General features: G+C 32.6%; 1 protein-coding gene across 4 annotated transcripts in view; it reads left to right on the forward strand.

Moving 5' to 3' along the window:
* The window catches only part of LOC130890924 (embryonic polarity protein dorsal-like), a 76,818-nt gene that overhangs the window by 38,838 nt on the left and 20,041 nt on the right, over window positions 1–17,939 (forward strand). For 2 of the 4 annotated variants that reach the window (XM_057795356.1, XM_057795358.1), the window contains 2 exons: window positions 12,870–13,066; window positions 17,075–17,310. In XM_057795356.1, coding sequence (XP_057651339.1) covers window positions 12,870–13,066; window positions 17,075–17,310 — 433 coding nt within the window. The remainder of the gene's footprint in view (window positions 1–12,869; window positions 13,067–17,074; window positions 17,311–17,939) is intronic. The other 2 variants (XM_057795357.1, XM_057795359.1) reach the window with 1 other exon arrangement.

Below are 17,939 nucleotides of genomic sequence, written 5' to 3' on the forward strand. Positions count from 1 at the left end.
CGCTTTTTTAGAATGTCGGTGGGCTTTTTGCTCATTGAATCCCTGCCTTCTGATGATATAAAAACTATACATTACTATGGTAAAAATTTTCTCGGAAAATGTAAAATATTTTTTTATCGGTACAATTTTTAGCTAATTATTGAAATTTCACACTAAAATTACTCAAAAAGTGTGAAATTCCACGATAAACAAAAAAAATTCAAATCTATCAAATATTAAGATAGATTCAAAGGGAGTTCAATCTAAAAATGTGAATGCTGCAATTTTTATTCTGTAAAAAAGTTAATTTATTGGATTCTAATTATATTTATGTCATAGAAAAACTCATAAAATATAAATGTAAATCATGCTATTCAATTCAGATACTTTATACTGATTTGTTTATTCATTATAATATTTTTTTTCTACGCCCATATCTGAATACGTCAAAAATCGCACTGTCAAAATTCCTTGTAAATGACATTTTTCTACGCCCATGTCTGGATACATCAAAAATCGCACTGTCAACATTCCTTGTAAATGACATTTTTCTACGCCCATGTCTGTATACGTCAAAAATCGCACTGTCAACATTCCTTGTAAATGACATTTTTCTACGCCCATGTCTGTATACGTCAAAAATCGCACTGTCAACATTCCTTGTAAATGACATTTTTCTACGCCCGTGTCTGTATACGTCAAAAATCGCACTGTCAACATTCCTAGTAAATGACATTTTTCTACGCCCATGTCTGTATACGTCAAAAATCGCACTGTCAACATTCCTTGTAAATGACATTTTTCTACGCCCATGTCTGTATACGTCAAAAATCGCACTGTCAACATTCCTTGTAAATGACATTTTTCTACGCCCGTGTCTGTATACGTCAAAAATCCCACTGTCAACATTCCTTGTAAATGCCATTTTTCTACGCCCGTGTCTGTATACGTCAAAAATCGCACTGTCAACATTCCTTGTAAATGACATTTTTCTACGCCCATGTCTGTATACGTCAAAAATCGCACTGTCAACATTCCTTGTAAATGACATTTTTCTACGCCCGTGTCTGTATACGTCAAAAATCCCACTGTCAACATTCCTTGTAAATGCCATTTTTCTACGCCCGTGTCTGTATACGTCAAAAATCGCACTGTCAACATTCCTTGTAAATGACATTTTTCTACGCCCGTGTCTGTATACGTCAAAAATCGCACTGTCAACATTCCTTGTAAATGACATTTTTCTACGCCCATGTCTGTATACGTCAAAAATCGCACTGTCAACATTCCTTGTAAATGACATTTAACAATAACATGCGCGTAATGAGATCTCATAACATACACGTGCGTTTTGAGAAGAAAACTTAAAATTCTTGGTTTAATTTAATCACAATAAAATTTTTATTTACTTAAGACTTTATTTGGTCTATTTACACAAATTAAAAAACATAAAAACTTTTAGCATTTACGAGTTATATTTAGGATTGAAAGAGTGATGCCCCTAAATGTAGGCAGCACATTATGCAATTTCTCTTCTTAAGTAGCATGTTTTACATTTAATGGAAAAACATGAATGGGCGTATAAAAATTATAGTACGTTGTAAGCCCATTACGCACTCAACAAATTTTTCTCTTCGTGCCTAATGTATTACAACTCTTGCTACGTAATATACTAATTTTGAATTCTAATCAATTATCCATTAGTTTTTGTCTGTTTGATGTCATTTCTTTATTGTTAAATTCGGACAAATCTTCCCTATTTCTATACATCTTCGAAATCTTCAAAACCATCACCGTCTTCATTTCCAATTTTATTATCATCAACTTCCTCGTAGCTTTTTCCTTCTACATTGGACACTATTCATTACCATGAAAATTGAGATTAAATTTTGGCATTTTAAAACTCATTTTTAGCAGCGACATTCTGTGACAATGATATTCAATTTTTTTACTTAAGACTTGCAGTTTTGCCTCAAATCGAAGAAAACCGTTTTTACATTTTTATTATATCTCTTCCTTTTGTAATAAGTTTTATCCTACTACTACTACTATTACTATTTTTATCACTTTTTGTTATTATCAATATTACAATTTATGATAATTTTCTTCAGAATGTCTCTTTATGTCTAACGGTTTTCTTGGCATGTACAACGATCTAAAAATTTGCATATCTCCTAAACTATACATTTTATCAAGTTGAACAAAAAATTCGTTTTTGTTGAAAAGTCGATTTAAAAATTAATTTCTGCTATCTTTAGAATGTCCCTGCAAAAGTTATGAATTGTTAACCATCGAACATGAGCCGCCCCTGGCGTTCAGATAGGAGTGTAGTAGTTCTGATTTTGTAACTTTAAATGCCTATAACTCAGAAACGAGAGGACGTATGAGAAAAAATTTTTTATTTATTTATTATTTTCACTCCCAATTTTTTACATTAACTCCCGTAACACTCTGTATATTATAAATTCAATGACATTTTTAGAAAGTTTCAAATAAAAAATACGTGCTTGGTATAAATTAGTAAATAGCAAAATAAAAATCTTTATAAGCTGACTGTTCCACATTGCTACTATCAAAACCTGGTTCATCCCATCTTTATCAAGTTTTTTAAATAAATCTCCACGTAGGCAATAGTTGCATTTGAATAAATTAAACAATCAGTAATAGTTTTTATCTACGTTTTAAATTATAACAGAATTAATAATAATGGTCTTTATCTGATGACTCAAGCTCGGAGAAATGATAAGTATTCCTCATATACAGTGAAAATTTTTTACCACAATTTCGAGATAATACGTGAGTAATAAACCGCTATATTACCTAAAGTTAAAGGTGGTGCGTCTGCAAGACAAACGTTTCTGTTTTATCGACAATAAGTTAATTGAAATTTGTAAATGTTATGCGCATCCAAATTTAGTCTAGCCAGAATCGGTAATGTCAAAGAAACATTTATATTTTAATGTGGGTTTAAACAGATAAATAAAAATAAATATTTATAGAACAATGAAATGAAAATAAATAAGAATTTTTCTTATTTTGGGTTGTTAATCGAAGTTTTCTGTTTAAATTTTGTAAACGTTCGATAATATTTAATATCTCAGTTTTTTACTATATTCATGCATATGTGACGAGTAGAACACGACGGTGTTTCAACGTACCCAGAGCAGTGTTGCCAGAGCTAGTACAATTGTACAATTTTAGTACATTTTAGTGTATTTTATACGCTAGTACATTTTTCCTTTTTTCTAATACATTTTCCCTGCGTTCGCAAATATAAAGTTATTTTATATTTTCGTTTAATAAAATAAACTAGAAATTGTACTAGATTGTAACAATAATTAGAAAACAGAGCCAAGTTGATTTATATTTTGATCGTGTGATTTTTGTACTGCATTGCTTATTTTATCGGTAAACTTTATATAAATTTTTCATCCTTAAAATAATAATTGACACAGTCTATAACATTTTTGGAAAAAAAATTAATTTAAACTTATGTTTATACATATTTCTATAATTTTATTAAATTTGTTTGAAGTTGTTACAATCTAGTACATTTTCTAGTTCAATTTTTACATTCAGCTTTTAAATTGTGGCAACACTGACCCAGAGTGGTACATTATCGTAATAGCGGCAATTTCAATAAAATCAATTTTATTTGTGACATATCTGACAGGTACGCACGCGCACAAAGCGTCACTAAGAAAGTTCTTTTAATAAAGTAACTGCCGTCATTTGATAAACGAAGACATTAACTTTATTTAAATCGGCTTTATGGTTCTTTTTTTTAATCGATGGCTTATTACCTATCCAAATTCTTTCAAATTTACGTTGTAATTAAATCTTTCAAATGCAAGAATATTTAATTTTTGTCTTCTACTCATAGACCGGAAGGGATTGGACCGAGTGTCGTCCGATATTTTCTGATTGCTGCCTGAGTACTGAATGAATATAGAAAGTACTTACGATTCTTGGAAAACTTCTCGTGTTCCCATTGATATTTTCCTCGAGAAATGAGATTTTCCAAAAAAGTGCCCGGTCGTGATTTTCCGATTTCTGTCGATAGTTTATCTTTGATTTTATTGCTAAAATCAGAAAATCCCGGAAACCCAGGACAGGGCTGGGCTGGGCAATTATCAAAAAATATAATCGATTATAGAAAATAATCGAATATTTTCGATTAATCGCAAATAATCAAAAGCTTCAAAAGAACGATTGTGGTTTGATTCCTACAACAAAACAAGATAAAGAGCGAGTATACTACTAGGAACATACAGAAGACATTATGGTTTGATTCCCAATAAAAACAAACCAAATAATGAACCTACAGAAGACATTTGGATTATGTTGAAATAATTATTCAGAAATTAAATTTTTTAATCGTTAAATTGATTATTTTAACGGTTGTACGAAAAATAGTGTGTATGCCATAGCCGCGAAACTTTTTAACGACCTCAAGATTATCTTATCGATATTTTTATATTTTCTGATTAATCGATATTTTCCGATTATTCGATATTTTTCGATTGTTTGATTATTTTCGATTAATCGATTACCGATTATTTTTAAAAATATATATCGATTAATCGATCACCCAGGAGGGTTATAGAACCCTTATAACTTTCCTGCCGTTTTAGTAATAAAATCGATGATAAACTATCGTTCTATCAATATAGCAGGAATCCAAAAATCACCAGAGGATCAATTTCTGCAAAGAAAATATTATTTTTCTAGAAAATTGTCAATGTAAACCAAGGATTTTTTCAGGAGTAGTAAGTACCTTCTTTACTCTTTCGGTTCTCCAAAAGGCAGGAATGAGAAAATCGCGGACAATCACTAGTCCAATACCTCCCGGTCTATGTAGAGGCGCCTTTCAACAGGTCTGGTTCTATCTTGAGTCTATGCATAATAAATTACGGCTCTCAAAATTTGTGAAAATGTAGAATCTATTTCCTAAAACAAGGAAATACATTGACAGTTCGGATCGCATATAATTTTGATTGCTATCTGGGTGATTCCATTATAACTGTGATATTCAATGTCCTGTATTGTTTTTTTGTACTAGTCATTAATTAATAATCAATTAATAAAAATTTTGTGTTAATTGAATAATTCTTAAGATATTTAAACATTATTTTTATACAATATAACTTGCCACTTAAAGAAAACTTATACTACATCACTTGAATGTCAGTACCGTGTCATGTCCATTCCTAGAATTTACCGATAAATTATTAATTTTTTTTGTCGTAACAAATGATTTAAACTAATTACCTTATAAATTCTAATGTTTATGATCAAACTGAGGAAAATTGATGCACTTGTTGTTTAATATCTTAAGTTACCATGTCAGTACCGTGGATAAATGAGTCAGTACCGTGGAACTCAAAATCCGACATTTGTGTCTTGCTCGTGATACTTTGAAGTTGTAGTAAATTCCTCTTAGAGTTTTATTTTTACAGTAAAATAGATGAATAATATGCATAAAAAAGTTAGAAAAGTTAAATTTTAAAATCTTGAAATTTTGAATACAAAAAATCACAGTTAGAACGGAATCACCCATCTACTGTATCAAAAAGGTTTTTGTTGTATGTGTAAATATTCACACTTATGAATTAATCACTCTGTATAAAGATTATCTATAGTTGTAGTCAACGTTCGAATCAAAATTCGCACTTTAGTTTTCAGAAGAAAACAATAGTTGAAAGTTGGTCTTTTTTTATGCATATTGTTATATAAAAAGTCAATTATTTATATTTTTATTTAGAATTCAATTTTGATTTATCTGTATAAACCAACTTTTGAAGACAACTGAATATATGAATTATTTTGCATTGTTATTAGAAACAAAGTCCAGATATTTTTACAATAAACATCATTCCCGTATATATAAATCATAAATGTTTCTATAAATTTTTGTCTAATTAAACTATATGCCTATTATTTTGTCCAAGATATTTATAACTATGATTATGTTAAGCAGTATACGTATACTTTTCGTTACAAAAATATCGATATTTTGTATTTATTAGACAAAGTATTCTAAATATTTGACTAATTTTGATATAAAGTCTTCAACTAACTTCCAATTCAAGAGTGCAAACTTCAATAGAACAGAAAATGAAGTTTTGTCTTTGACTTTCGATACAGATATCCAGATATCAAAATGGCACATTGGAAACCACTTGAATCAACAACTTATCTATTTATTAGCAATTTTTAGTGCAATTCAAAGAATTAGAAATATGTTGTTATTGTGCAAAGACTTATCGTTAAATTTAATTGTGTCTTATGGCTTTGAATGACTGTTGGTTATCCGTGTCGACAATTGTAGTAGCTACCATTCTCAAACAGAAGAGTAGAGTAAACATCGTTTATCAAAAACACAGTTATACACATTGATTTGGTACAGGATCAATGTAGTGAAAACAAAAAACATAATAAAACTTCGATACACTCAATCCAGAAGACAGACGTACAACTATTGCAAAGAGTGTAAAGAAGAAGAAGAGCCAATTGAGCGTCTGCTCTAACTTAACATAAAAACAACGTCAAATGCTGGAAGCCCATAGAATAGATAGAAGAAACAACGGAATTAGCCATAGAAAAAGTAAAAAACTATGCCTTGAAAGGAAAATTATTGGATACTTAACGAAGTTTCCAAATTGTGGAAAAAAAGAGTAACACAATGCGCCTCAAACCTCCGAGGGAACCATGACCTATCTAGGTCGAGAATACTCCTACTAACCTAACATAGTATAGGGTTGCACAAGCAGTTAGTATAAGCTAAGGCACAGGGAAAAATATGATGAAACAAGTCATTATTCCATACCAAACGTAGTAAAAGTATAACGTCAAAAAAGATGTAGATACGAAATATATCCAGACAATAACTCTAATTCGAGAAGAAGAAATGTAGGACATTTTCAAATCTTCGATTCTTTATGATGTCAGCCGCAAACTCTGTGATTCGTTTTCTAAATTCAAAGTTAAAACAAGTGAAACTGCGAGGTTTACGGGCAAAATGAGCCATTCAATGATTAGAAGATAAGTGAGACAGTTCTGAAATTTCGAAAACTTTGTTTACGTTTCGTGCATTTTATTTTTCTTTCTCGGATAGTAATGGGTGATGAAACTTACGGCAATCAATGGAATAGAGGCACACTTGGTCCCTAACGAAAGTTAAAGTTAAGTATAACGGACAGAAAAGGCATTTTGTTGATTGATTTCTTAGTAGGATACCAAACAATCAATGCACATGTGAGACCATGAAGAAATTTCCCCACGCAATACAGGACGAGATCAGAGATTATCAAAAGATGTTTTTTTACGATAATACTGCGAAGAAAAACACTACTACAGGAATTTGGATGGGACGTGTTTGATTATCCTCCGTACAGCCCGAACCTTGCTGCTAGCGATTTTCATCCCTTTGTACACCTAAAATATTTCTTTGCTGGTCATGATGTTGATGATGTTGATAAAAAACATGTTACCACATGTTTTAAAATAGGCGGCAACCTTCTATACAGAAGACATTCAAAATATTATGCCAGCTATGTAGAAAATTAGTTATAGATTGTTGTACAATAAATATTTTTTCTATATTTGTATAAGTTGTTTTATATAACCAAAAGGCATCGGACATCAATCATTTAGTAGAATCTTTTCTATTAAATTACGCCGGTTTTTCGGAATCAATTATTTTATCGTAATGGTGAAAAAGAAAAAAAAACTTCAAATAATCTACAATACATAAACTTTTAATTTATTTATTTGCTCATTTCTATGATATAACATAGACCGATAAGTTTCATTTACTACCTTGAGGTCGACAATAAACTCTATGTTTATAAAACTGTCATTAAATGTTATAATTCTTCAGAATTAATAACAAGAAGGAATCTTGAAAAAAATTGTTCTGTGAAATGGTATACGCAAGCTAATCCGACAATTTGAAAGTACATAACTGTTTTAATGTGTAAAATATACATTCTACTTGGTAGGCTTGTCAATAAATGTAACTTCCCAGTAGCAACATTTAAATTTTAAATTAAAACAAACTAATACTCTGTTATAGTCTTTTTATTAATCGTACGAACACATTTTACTAGAATGACTGCAATAAAAATAAAACTTAATCTTCATAAACCATTTAACGATTTGCAAACATTTACTTTCTGAATCTTCTCAAACTTTAATCACTGTCTCTCGACTAATTATTGCAGCAGCTACTTCTTTTATATTTTGGGTTTTAAAAAACTGTCTTAAATGTAACAAAATTACATAAATTTGTAACACGTGCCGACAACAAACCTATTGAAGGATACCTCGGTGTTTTCTGTTTCCTCTGGGTCGTTCAAGTATTTATTCTTTAGGTTAGGTGATTATAGATGAGTTGGGGCCTAAATGCCATGAATCGATCTTGTTAACGTTTTCACCAACTTTTTGTTGGTTTTAAGAAATGTGAATGTAAGTACCGTAGGTTTGTCGATGGACAGCCTCCCACTCACAGAGGAAGTGTTCGGATGTTCCCTTTGGTTCATTGAAAAAACACCAAGAGGTTTCTGCAGTTTTTCCAATTGTCTTCAAGTCTTAATTCAATAGTAATAATCTAGTGAGCATATTTGCTGATGGGACCAATTGGTAGAATAAGATATAAATTTTTTCGATTGTTTCAGACTTATGGTCTGTTTCTGTTCTTGGTCTTTTTGGGAAACTTAAAAAAGGTTGTGGTCCTATGAAAGAACTTGTCCCGCCTTTCTTTGTCATGTGATCAGCTTGTTCATTGCTATATACTCCGGTGCCAGTGAGTTCAGAGACCACGTCCATTCCCTTACTAGCTTTCACTTAATTTTATAGTCATAGACTTTGGGCACTGCTCTACTGTATGAGAGAATAAATATCTTAGTATTTCAGTAGTTGTACATTGTTGCATCAAGTTGATTTAGTTCCTAATTTTGATTATTTTCTTAGTTGTCTGGACTATCCATGTGTAGTTTAACTAGGAATTATTCTAAATTCATGACGAATTTCAAAAACTGTATCAACTGGTGCGTTAATCCTTTGTTTATTCTTATTGAAATAATTGCTTCTGGTAAGCAAGGAATACCACAGGATTGGAACACCGCGATAGTCATACTGATATATAAGAAAGGTGATCCAAGCAACCTAGAAAACTATAGACCAATCAGCCTGCTATCACAGATCTACAAGCTTTTTATGAGAATAATAACAAACCGCCTTGAATTCAAACTCGACGCATACCAACCCTATGAGCAGGCGGGCTTCAGAAAAGGCATGAGCACAATAGAACATCTCCACACCGTAAGGACACTGAACGAAAAAGTAACGGAATATAACATCCCATTATGGATCGCCTTCATAGATTTTAGAAAGGCCTTCGACACAGTTGAATTTTGGGCAATTATCAGGTCAATGAAAAATGCAAGAATAGACCAACGATATATTGACATTATACAGACACTAAATGATAACTCAAAAATGAAAGTAAGGCTATATGAAGACACTGAGGAAATCATAATTAAAAGAGGCGTTAGACAAGGAGACATTGTGTCACCCAAATTGTTTACACTGGTGCTAGAAGACGTTTTTAAGAGCCTACATTGGGAAGACAGAGGAATTGATATATCGGGAGAAAAACTAAGTAACCTAAGATTTGCCGATGACATTGCCATTTTTGCCCCAAACAGTGAAGAATTAGAATACATGCTTATAGAACTACAACAAGAAGCAAGAAAAGTAGGCCTAGAAATGAACATTTCTAAAACCAAATTCATGACAAACCAACGGACAAACAAAGAGAGTATAAATGTGCGAGGACAACAGATAAAGAAAGTGAACTCTTATATCTACCTAGGTCAAGAATTAACATTGGGTAAAACCAATCAAGAACTTGAAATTAACCACAGAATACATCTAGGATGGGCGGCCTACGGGAAGATGCGACACGTCTTCAACTCCAACCTACCCCTCAAACTAAAAACCAAGGTTTACATGGAATGCATTCTCCCAGTAACAACCCACGGATGTGAAACATGGGTCCTAACAAAGAAAATCTTGAATAAATTAAAGGTACATCAAAGATCAATAGAACGGAAAATGATAGGAATAACGCTTAAAGACCATAAAACCAATGAGTGGATAAGAAATAGAACCAAAATCGAGGACATAGTGAGGCGAATAGGTAGTCTTAAATGGAACTGGGCCGGACATGTTGCTCGAAATAACACCAACTGGAGCGGAAAAATAACAAGATGGAGACCTTGGGGGGAGAAAAGAAGCACCGGCAGACCACAACAAAGATGGTATGATGATATCAAGAGAACAGCCGGACTTAACTGGTACCAAGTGGCACAGAACAGGGAAAACTGGAAAAATATGAGAGAGGCCTATATCCAAAGGATAGAAAACGGCTAGAAGAGAAGAGAGGAGGAGAGAGAGAAGCAAGGAAGAAATGGTGAAGCAAAAGCCATTACAAAAGTTATAATAGGTTTTAATGTGGAAATCTCAAGTTTGATGGGTTGCATTGAATTTCTACATGTCTGTGCGTATATGGTAGCTGCAGTAAATAATAATTTTCCAATCCACGGAGAAATATAATAAAACTGTAGCAAAAATTTCCTCTGGAAATCCCAGCGGCCCTAAGCCTATCAATTAAAAACTAAACACGCCAATCAGAAGCGTTTGCTATGGCGAACACTTACCATAAGATGTATGGACATTTTTATATTTTCAAATGACCTTCGGTATGTGCTTTTGGATGACTGATTTTTCAAGGTTAGAATCATTTTAACATCATCTTCCGTAAATTGTCTTAGAGAACTCATTATAGAAATGTTCATACTCAATTATGGAATAAGTTTTCAATAATTTAAATGACAATTATTTAATTATTAAATCAACAGCTTGAAAATGTGGATATAAATTTATATTGATATTTTCTTTCGCCTGGTTACTCTTCCTTCGCAGCAACATGAGATGAAAGACTTTGTAGTACGTGTACGCCACCGCCATATCTATTGCTACCGCTTAGGTTTGCGTGAACTTCAGACAACTTGAAACCATATTTTTCTGATACCATTTTTTATTTCTATTTATCTTTATTTGTTGATTATTCAAAATTATAATGCTATCTGTAATCAAATTGTTGGGTGGTTATGGAAAAACAAAGTGGAAGGGAACTCCAAAGCACTTAGGCTTATAAAAAGAAAGTAAAAGATGCCGAAAAAGATTACAAAATGAAATTGTTGAAATATGCTATTAATACAAAACGATTTGATCAAGGAAAAGAAAATAAAAAAAATAATTAAATTCATAAAAAAATTAATCCATAAGACCGTTAGAGTGATCACTGCATTGGCACAAAACTCCGGACGTAATATGGATAAAGGAAACTGTTGAAAAAGTGGCTAATTGAGAAGAAGAGACGATCGAGCACCTGTCTACCAGTGTCTTACCTTAATGGAAAAACGACGTCAAATGTTGGTAAGCGACGTAGTAGATTGCCTTGAAGGAATAGCAGAATTGAAAATAAAGAAAAAAGTGAAAAAACATTATTCGGTGTTGGAAAAGTTAGATACAGACAAATAGAAATAAATTCGTTGCGGAGAATAGGAACACTATTTTTTTCAGCGTATTATTTATTTCTAGAATGGCCCTGATATAGTAAAGCTTTCTCCTCTGCAGGGTTGGGGTTGTGGTGATTGTTACAAAAGGGCTTCTTTACGTGAGGCATCAATACATTGCGTGAGGAATAAACCAATGGAAATGATGAGAGAAAAACACAATGGCTCGACGACCCAAACAGCTTTTGGACAGTAGAGTAGATTATGTTGAGTGCAGCGAGTACAACTGTGGATGTATTATTCTCTATCGTCGGCCTTTTGGCTGAGTTCAGGAAAACAGCAGATTCTGACGATCAGGAAATGCTTGAGCATAAGCTATAGGTGGAAATTTGGTGTACGTCCCTCGTTAATCCATGTTTCATTTAAATAAAACACATTTCTTTCATAATACTTAGGTAATTTCTTCTTCCAGAAATAGACTTTCTGGAATCCTTTTTCCAGCGAAAACCTACTTCTTTTAAAAGTTTCCATAGTGTGCTTCGACTCAGTTCAGGGTAATTCGTATTCTTGGAATTCAAATACAGTGAAACCTCTCAAGTTGTACACCTCCCTATGTTGTACGCATTTTGATAGAACCAAATGAAATACATTGACTTTTATGGGAAAATTTTTCTCCAAGTTGTACACCTCTCTAACTTGTATGTTGTACAATTTCTTCGCCAAACAAAATTTCTTTTATTGGCAAATAATTACTTATAGATCTCATGATATGGATATGTAATATTTAATATACATGGATTTTGGCCAATCCAAACCTTTTTGTATTGTTCTGTATAGCTTATAGTTATGAAAGACCCCAAAAAATTGAATTAGATCAGGTACATTTACGAAAATTTCAGGAAATATTTAGATTATTGACTGTACTAAGTTTTGGATTAGTAAGTAGGTTTTATTACTCTCTCGTATATAAAAATTGACTATAATAACATCTAAAGAGCTCGAAGACAACCTGAACAGAAGGTAAACCTTCTAACTTGACGTTTGAATCGAAATATCGTTTATTGTTGAGAGATATAAATCGATGGTGAAGGTGCTGAAGAACTAATTTAATAGGAAATTATTGTATTGGAATGTGGTGGAGAGTCATTGAACAGTTATAAAGTTAACCTATTATTTTGTATTTGTGCAAAGAAATATTATCGAAATCCTCTGTATTCATTATCAGGTCAAATATGATAAATAGTATGGTATATGAGATGAGGTTGAATATTATTAAGAATGATTTTTCTTTTTCTATATTTTAAGGCCTCATCCTTATAAATTGGTATCGAAAGCAAATAACAAGGATTGCGAAAAGGGGATAATTTTATTAAACAACGTATCAATTGATGGAAATAACACGTTAATTTCTTTTAAAAATGTGGGTATTCAATGCGTGAAGAGAGCAAAGATGGCGCAATCTTTGGAACAGAGACAGTTATTGGACGTTGATCCTTTTTTGAGTAAGTTATTTCATTATAAAGTGAATAAAATTGAACCATGAGAAAGGTACTTAGCGGCTTTCATCATAATGTGTCCAAAAATCTCGAAATATTAAATTGATGTTATTTGATTTGTAACCTACACTATAGTGCGATTTAGCTGTGGAATGTCTCAAGTATTTCCGGAACAAAATAAAATTTACAGTGGAAATTGATTTTTTTAATGGAATATATTTAAGTTGTTACTAATCCGATTTGAAAATAACTCGAGGAAAATGTACGAAATTTAAACAAATCGTATCTGTATCTAAAATTAAAATTTGATTTTAGTTGGAAAAATGTTTGGAATGTTTTTAATGTCAGTATTTACATTACAATTTTTTCAAGATTCCTTTATGAAACCGTGTAACATACAACAATTCTGAAAATATTTATATGTTTTGAACAATTACGTCATCGATTTTTAACATGAATTGCGTCATTTCGCCGATTTTTAGACCTTATTTAAATGACAACGACGTGTATTGGTATTTATAGTCAATCTTAACCTACAACAATGAATCAAAATAGGCTTTCACGTATGCGATAACTTCCTCGTCCGAAGAATTATTTTTAGGACAGGCACCAGACGCTGAGGGCCAATGAATACGGTGAATACTGGTGAATACGGTGGGTGATCAACCAATTCGGAGAACAGCTCGTAACAGTTAACCATTGCGATCACCGAAGTGTGAGAATGTGTGTTGTCCTAATGGTAAACACTGTCTCTTTTTTGAAATGCGGTATCTCTCCTGTTTTCATTTTATCTTTTTGAAGATGTACACAATCTCAAAAAACGGTCGCCATCATTTTTCCGGCCGATGAAACCGTCTTTGCCGTTTTCGGAACAGGTTCGCTCTTTGCAATCCATTGTCTTTACTGTTTTTTTTTCTTCCAGCATTTTAGTGGTAAATCCAGGTTTTATCTACAAAAATCCCACTTAAACTGCCCGTGGAAATGATTATTCCAAAGCGCTTTTGGTGTGAGCAAACGCACTACCCAACGCGAGGATAATTCTTCAATTAGTATATAGCAAGCGATATTTTGAGATACCGACACCATTTTCTATTTCTCTAAGCTGAATTCGACGGTCGTCAAGTACCTTTTCGTGACATTTTTCGACGATATCGCTGGTTGTCGCATTTTTCACCGTCCCGAACGATCGTCGTCCATTCCGCTAATCAAAAGTTTAAGATCGTAAATGATGATGAAAAGTCTAAGTACTCATTTTAGTACGCCGAGTGAGCAAGCGCATTATCGTGCTTCCCAGAAGCACTCATCTCCGGCCTGATGTAGTCGACTGTTTATTTTAATCTTCGTAGTACTTCGACCTTTTACTGGTCAACCTGGAACATTTTGTGCTATCAGTTCGACTGCTATTTCCTGAGCTCTTAGAGAGACGTGCACTAATCCAAGCGTCCTGTCGATGTCGCTCGAAAAGCTCGAATATCTCTGAGGTTCGATCCGCTTATTTGCCAAAACTCCTTTATACCAAGCCCTACACCAAATCGCGCGATGCGACGTTCTACTTTCCGAACATAGGTTGTATTATTTTTCGCTACCTCACCTTCATTTTGAACCCAAATTAATTATATTGGGTTTCATTCAAAATGGTAATATGGTAAACGTAATACATTGTATTTAGTAGATTTAGAAGTATTGTCCATCACATTCTTCCAACCTGCTTAATACTTTTTCGACCTAATTTCCGCATTCATGTGATGGTAATCGCCAAGTTGTTTTGATTTGAAGAGCAACAAACCATCACGGACAAAAACCGACTTCTAATCCTATGTGTAGGATAATAAAACGTCCAACTTAACCGAAAGGATGTTTCAATTAATTGAACGTTCTTCCGAGTGGGCTGCTCTGGGAGTTGTGATGTTCACTCATTGGTCACATTCAGCGGACGCAGCGGTAATGCCACCTATCGGTAGCGATCTGAAAGGTGTTGAGTGTTTGCTTTTGAGCCTTCTTCGTTTTCTGACAATTTTTCAGTTATTTTGGTTGCTTTTAATGAATTTTATGAGTGTTATAATTAGTTTGTATGGTTCCTTTTTTAAGAATCAGGAGGTGTATCAATCATTCGCCCTTAATTATAAGAGTATGTATATAAAAAAGGACATATAGTGCAAAACGAAATTATAGAGAATAATCTGCATAAACGAATAAAATCATTTTTCTTTTAAGAATGGCTACAAATTAACGTTTGATCACGGAACACAGTTCATGTAACAAATTTCATTTCCACAACGCTGCCTGGCATAAATTAAAAATGCTCCAGAACGTTTTTATCATGTAACTGACTTCTTGCCATGTTAAAATACAAAAAAAAAAACATATTACTAAATGATACCACTGAACCAAATGACCTTGGACGCCAATGGAATAATGTTTTCCGCCAACCGTTCATGAATTCGTTTTAGTTTTGTTTAAAACATATGTATATCTAATGCGAGAAAGTATTCGTTAAAAGGCAATCGAATCATTATAAATTGGACGGCAATAAACGTCGTCATTTAGACAGATGCACTTAATTGTAGTCCTACTGAGAACTTAGAAAAAAATCGTTATTTTACATCGTCAACTTGCTACAAGTGAATATCAAATTATAAAACGAAAATGGACGAGTAAAATGTACATGCATGTAAACGCGTTTGGTTTAAACAGGCTACCAGACGTGAGCTGATCCGTTTTTGGAGCCCATTCATTTTTTTTTCTGAAACACGAAATTTCAAAGCAAAAATCGTAAAGGAAAATAAATTCTTTGGAAATAAAACAAAAGAAAAAACATATTTCAATTCCAAAGTATCTTTATAAATAATCATGGTAGTCAGAATTGTCTGAACTAGAGTTATGAATTGATTGACTTTTGATGAATTGTAAAGAGGGTGGATACCACATTCTAATCTTCTTCTTTGATAACAGATTCAACACAGTTTTTCCAAAGCTCTTGGCGGTCTGCTGCTAGAACTTTCTTTACAAGTTCTACAACTTCTACAACCTCTTTATTCAGTTCTGGATTACATTTTCGTAATTCTGTATGACCCTGTTCTTTGCACAGCTTGTCAATATAATAAATTTTCTCTAACTTTAGACCTTCAATAACAGTAAGCAATTCTTTGTTTGTTGGGCCTTTTTTACGATGGACGACAGAAATAGGAATATTTTTTTCAGACTTAAATGCTAAAATGTCGCAACCCTGTTTTGAAATTTATTTACTCTAGTTAATCCAGCAATTCTTATTAATGATTGCATTGTCAGATTGCTGATTATTTTCCTTTTTTAAATATTCGAATATATTTAAAATAACTTGCAGTGTTTGTATATCTAAATCATTATTAAATACTAAATATTATTAAATTCATACCTGTCTTTATTCTCACTACACGGTGCAATTTCATTGTCTTCATTCGCCCATGGTCTAAAGAACGCCCATATTTCTATTTATTTAAAGAAATTTATTAATTCAATTAATCTCGCCAAGCGACGCCAATATCTGCCAGTAATATTTCGAAGGAATTGTGTACATACAGCTTCGACCAATAGAAATGTATTTATGTGTACGATTCGATGTTTTGATTGGTAAACAGTGGAGATGAGAGTCCACGTGGACTGACGGTTTGTTAGATGAGTGCCGTGCGTATTTATGAAATATTGATATGATAATGAATAATGTTACAAGCAGTTTATGGAATAGCAACTTGCTAAAAACATAAAATCTTGTTTTACTAAACTTTTGGAAGAAGTACTGTATGCAATTTGTACATAATTGTTATAATTCATTTTGTTCTCGTTGCATACAGATCACAGTTGATTGCCATATTGATTACATTTTCTGATGATAATAATAATAATAATAATAATAATAATAATAATAATAATAATAATAATAATAATAATAACATAAAAAAAACAGTAGATTTGTAATCGAAAAGTTATACGTACTGCTGGTTTGAACTGAAAATTTCAACGAACTGTTATTTTTAGCCGGTTTCAGTCACAGAAATCAACCCACCTCTATAGACTTAAATGTCGTTAGGCTGTGTTTTCAAGTTTTTTTAGAAGGTGATACTCCAGGAAAATTTTCAGTAACCGTACCTCCCGTAGTCAGCGATCCTATCTACGATAAGAAAGCGATGTCAGATTTAACTATAGTTAAATTATCAGATTGTAGCAGTTACGTAGATGGCGGAAGGAAAGATATCGTCCTTTTATGTGAAAAGGTTTGTATGGATTTCATTTGCACAATTATTTTATTAAATTAAAATACGTGTTAAACGACTGATTGAAAATAACTTTCATTTACGAAGAAAGTTCATAAATAATATTGACAAGCGCATTGTCGTTATGGAACAAAACTCTTCAGCAACAAATGCTGTCGTTTTTAGTCAATTTCAGCATCAGAACTTGTCAGAACATCAATATTATGGTGGGTATTTATCATCTTCCCTTTTTTTAAATAATCCAAAAAGATTAAACCTTTAGATTCTCGAAACACTGTGTCCTTGTACGAAAAAATGTTTTTGCTTCCTTGGAAACACGTTTTTAGGTAAAATCCATACTGTTTTTGTGTATCTAAAGATATAATGGTGCACCTAAAGTATAAATTTTTAATCTAGCGAGCTTCTGATCAGTATTAAGTACTGTCGAGACCCAACTTTAAGCCAAATATTGCATACCAAGTCGGTTGAAATATTTACTTCATTCTTCTTCCAGTGCCTGCTTCATTCTAATGAAGGTTGGCAATCATCCTTTGGAATTCCTCGCGATCTTCAGTCATGCGTATTAGATTTACGGCATCACGTACATGGAACCAATCTCGAAGGTTTTCCAACCATGAAAATCTTGTTCT

The sequence above is a fragment of the Diorhabda carinulata genome, chromosome 2 (genome assembly GCF_026250575.1).
Source record: "Diorhabda carinulata isolate Delta chromosome 2, icDioCari1.1, whole genome shotgun sequence".
Classification (NCBI taxonomy): domain Eukaryota; kingdom Metazoa; phylum Arthropoda; class Insecta; order Coleoptera; family Chrysomelidae; genus Diorhabda; species Diorhabda carinulata.